The sequence below is a fragment of the Haematobia irritans genome, chromosome 2 (genome assembly GCF_050003625.1).
Source record: "Haematobia irritans isolate KBUSLIRL chromosome 2, ASM5000362v1, whole genome shotgun sequence".
NCBI classification, from domain to species: domain Eukaryota; kingdom Metazoa; phylum Arthropoda; class Insecta; order Diptera; family Muscidae; genus Haematobia; species Haematobia irritans.
Window position 1 is genome coordinate 15,542,812 of NC_134398.1, and position 3,688 is coordinate 15,546,499.

A 3,688-nucleotide genomic window follows, 5' to 3' on the forward strand; every position below is an offset into this window, starting at 1 on the left:
TAGAAATAAAATTTTGACAAAATTTTCCATAGAAATAAAATGTTGACAAAATTTTCTATAAAAATAAACTTTTGACAAAATTTTCTATAGAAATAAATATTTGACTAAATTTTCTATACAAATAAAATGTTGACAAAATATTCTATAGAAATAAAATTTTGTCAAAAAATTCTACAGAAATAAAATTTTGACAAAATTTTCAATAGAAATAAAATTTTGACAAAATTTTCTATAGAAATCAAATTTTGACAAAATTTTATGTAGATATTAAATATTGCAAAAATTTTCTATAAAAATAAAATTTTTACATAATTTTCTACAGGAATATATTTTTTTCAGTGGTGCTATAACGTAGTTGCCGAGGCCCAATTTCTCTTGCCTTTTAATTGGACTTAAAATATTGTTTTATCTCACCCTTTACCATTCACCGCTAAATTCAATAGTTAGGATACAATTTCGTAATTAACAATTCCACTTAATTGCTGGTTTTCTAATACCAAAAGAAACGGATTGAGGGTATTATTTTGAAATTTAATTGAATCATTCTATAAGACAATTTTGTAACATTTAGGTGTTTTCTTTCACTATATTGAAATCAGTTAAAAGCATGTGGTTAACAAGAGTGGTTGTAATTGCATTAACACTAACCGTAATTCATGCAACAACTAAGTCGTGGGAATTGAAAGAGAATGATGATGGTAACTACAATGGTGATATCTACGATTTAATGTTACAAGAAATCAATGAAGAAGAACGAATCGAATCAATGCTAATAACTTACTGGGATTTTGTGAACGACTACAGAGTGGAGAAATTCTTTGAATATGCCAAACCAAAAATTATTATAACCCACAATGAGAGGAAATTCCTATTTAGAGAATATTTCAATACAGAAATGTTAAGTGTGGTTTTCATGGTGGGCGAAATGGATTGGAATCTAATGGATATGTTGGCTGAAATCTTGGATATCCGAAGACAAAAAAGGATATTCACAGTGGCTTTGGATATAGCAAGTGAGGAGAAATTCAAGAGGGATTTTAAAGAAGCTTGTAAAATATATAGAATGACTAGAGTATTGTTAGGTTTCTTATATTCTGAAACGCCTATAGATCGGAGTTACTACATTTTAAGACCTTACCCCATATACCGTTGGTTGCAAGAGTCTTTGGAGTTTCGTGGGCAACGTCTGTATTTTCCCAACTATTGGCGTAATATGGAAAACGCCCCATTGGTAACATATATGGGTCAAGAACCACCACAATCTTTGCTCTATAACGATAAGAATGGAGTTATGAAACTGAATGGCTATATGGCTCGATTTGTGATGTTATTCGCTGAAATGTTTAATGCCTCACTGACCATGTACAAACCCCTAGAAGTCGGAGAAGTTATACAATATCGTCTACTGAATCAATTGGCAAATGCCTCATTGATCGATATACCTATGGCTCTGGATATAAGTATGAGTGAACCCAATAGCCTGGAGTATAAGTCGGTGTTTTTTGAATTGGCCACAGTTGTAACGGTAGTGCCATGTGGAACCCCCTTTACCATACGTGAAATTTTTAGTTTACTTTTGAATGAGTATTTCTTCGGCAGCCTTATCATATGCTCTGTGGCCTTATCTATGGTCCATTCCTTGATTGATTACTATTTTGATGGTATTTTAAATCGTTGGAATTTCTTGCTAAACGATAAAATACTTCCTGGCCTCTTGGGTATGTCCTCTATCACACGAAATGCCCCCTGGAAAGGCTTGAAGATTGTCTACATTCTATTGGCATTTGCTGGTCTTAATATAAGCATTCTATTTGGTGCGAATATGAATACCCTTTTCACCAGCCATCCCTATCATGGGCAACTTGAATCTTTGGAGGATTTACATCAATCACCTATAAATATTCTCATCGATGAATTGGATACTAGAAATTTTGGTCCTGCAATGCCTTTATTTAAAAAATCCCTACTGATAACAACAAATTCCTCGTATGTCTTGGAACACAAGAATAAATTTAACAACACCTTTGGCTATATCATCTCAACGTCTACATGGGATCTCTTTGCCAGACGCCAAGAATACTATACGAAAAAATTATTTTGCATTATGAATAAGATAACCATATTTCCAGATTTTATGCCATTCTCAGTGGTTCTTCCCCCCCATTCTCCTCATCAGGAAGCAGTCGACTATCTAATCTTTCGTGTCCATGAGGCAGGCCTTAAGCAAGCTTGGCAAGCTAGCACATTTGTGGATATGTTAAAATTGAAAAATATCTCTTTGTATGATAATCACTTGCAGGAGAAGACCAGGGTTTTATTGGCAAATGATTTCTTTTGGATTTGGATGATTGTGGTTATTGGACTGGTCGGCAGTTCATTGGTGTTCTTGCTGGAATTAGTTTTGCAGTGGATACTGAAGGCCAGCTAAAGGAGATATCAACCATAAAAATTCTTTCATACCACGAAATCAAAGGGTCTCGGTAACGGTTGTCACCCGAGCTACAAATAATCTACCAAAATTTGGAGAAAATTCTACCAAAAAAGCTTGCCAACAAAAAAAATCTTCTGTAGATTTTTTTTTTTCAAAATTTTATTCCTATAGAAGATATTTTCAAAAGTTTTATTTCTATAGTAAATTTTGTTAAAATTTTATATCTATAGAAGATTTTGTCAAAATTTTATTTCTACAGAACATTTTGTCAACATTTTATTTCAATAGAATATTTTTTTCACAATTTTAATTCTATAGAAAATTTTGTAAAAATTTTATTTTTGTAGAAAATTTTGTTAAAATTTTATTTCTATTGAAATTTTGTCAAAATTTTAATTCTATAGCATATTTTGAAAAAATTTTAGTTCTATAGAAAATTTTGTTAAAATTTATTTCAATAGAATTTTTTTTTCTTCAAAATTTTATTTCTATAGAAAAATTTCCACAGAAATAAATTTTTTTCAAAATTTTGAAAAAATTTTATTTTTATAGAAAAAAATTTTTCAAAATTTTATCTTTATAGAAAATTTTGTTAAAACTTTATTTTTTTCTCTTCAAAAATTTATTTCTATAGAAAAATTTCCACAGAAATAAAATTTTTTCAAAATTTGATTTTTATAGAAAAAAATTTTTCAAAATTTTATTTTTATAGAAAAAAAAATTTCAAAATTTTATTTTTATAGAAAATTTTGTTAAAATTTTATTTCTATAGGAAATTTTGTGAAAATCTTATTTCTATAGAAAATTTTATATCTATAGAAAATTTAGTCAAAATTGTATTTCTATAGAAAATTTTGTCAAAATTTTATTTCTATAGAACATTTTGTCAAACATATTAAATATTGGACCACGATTGTATTTCTATAGAAAATTTTGTCAAAATTGTATTTCTACAGAAAATTTTGTTTTTTCAAAATTTTGTTAAAAATTTTATTTTTAAGATTTTTTTTTCAAAATTTTATTTCTTTTGTCATAATTTTGTTTCTGTAGAAAATTTTGTCAAAATTTTGTTAAAATTTTATTTCTATTGAAATTTTGTCAAAATGTTAGTTCTATAGAAAATTTTGACAAAATTATAGTTCTATAGAAAATTTTGACAAAATTATAGTTCTATAGAAAATTGTGTTAAAATTTTATTTCAATAGAATTTTTTTTTCAAAATTTTATTGCTATAGAAAATTTTCCACAGAAATAAAA

General features: G+C 27.9%; 1 protein-coding gene across 1 annotated transcript; it reads left to right on the forward strand.

The window, feature by feature from the left end:
* Window positions 1-607: 607 nt before the first annotated feature.
* LOC142224471 (uncharacterized) lies at window positions 608-2,428 on the forward strand. Its single transcript, XM_075294244.1, has one exon. The coding sequence runs from the start codon at window positions 608-610 to the stop codon at window positions 2,426-2,428; it is 1,821 nt and encodes a 606-aa protein (XP_075150359.1).
* The last annotated feature ends 1,260 nt before the right edge of the window (window positions 2,429-3,688 follow it).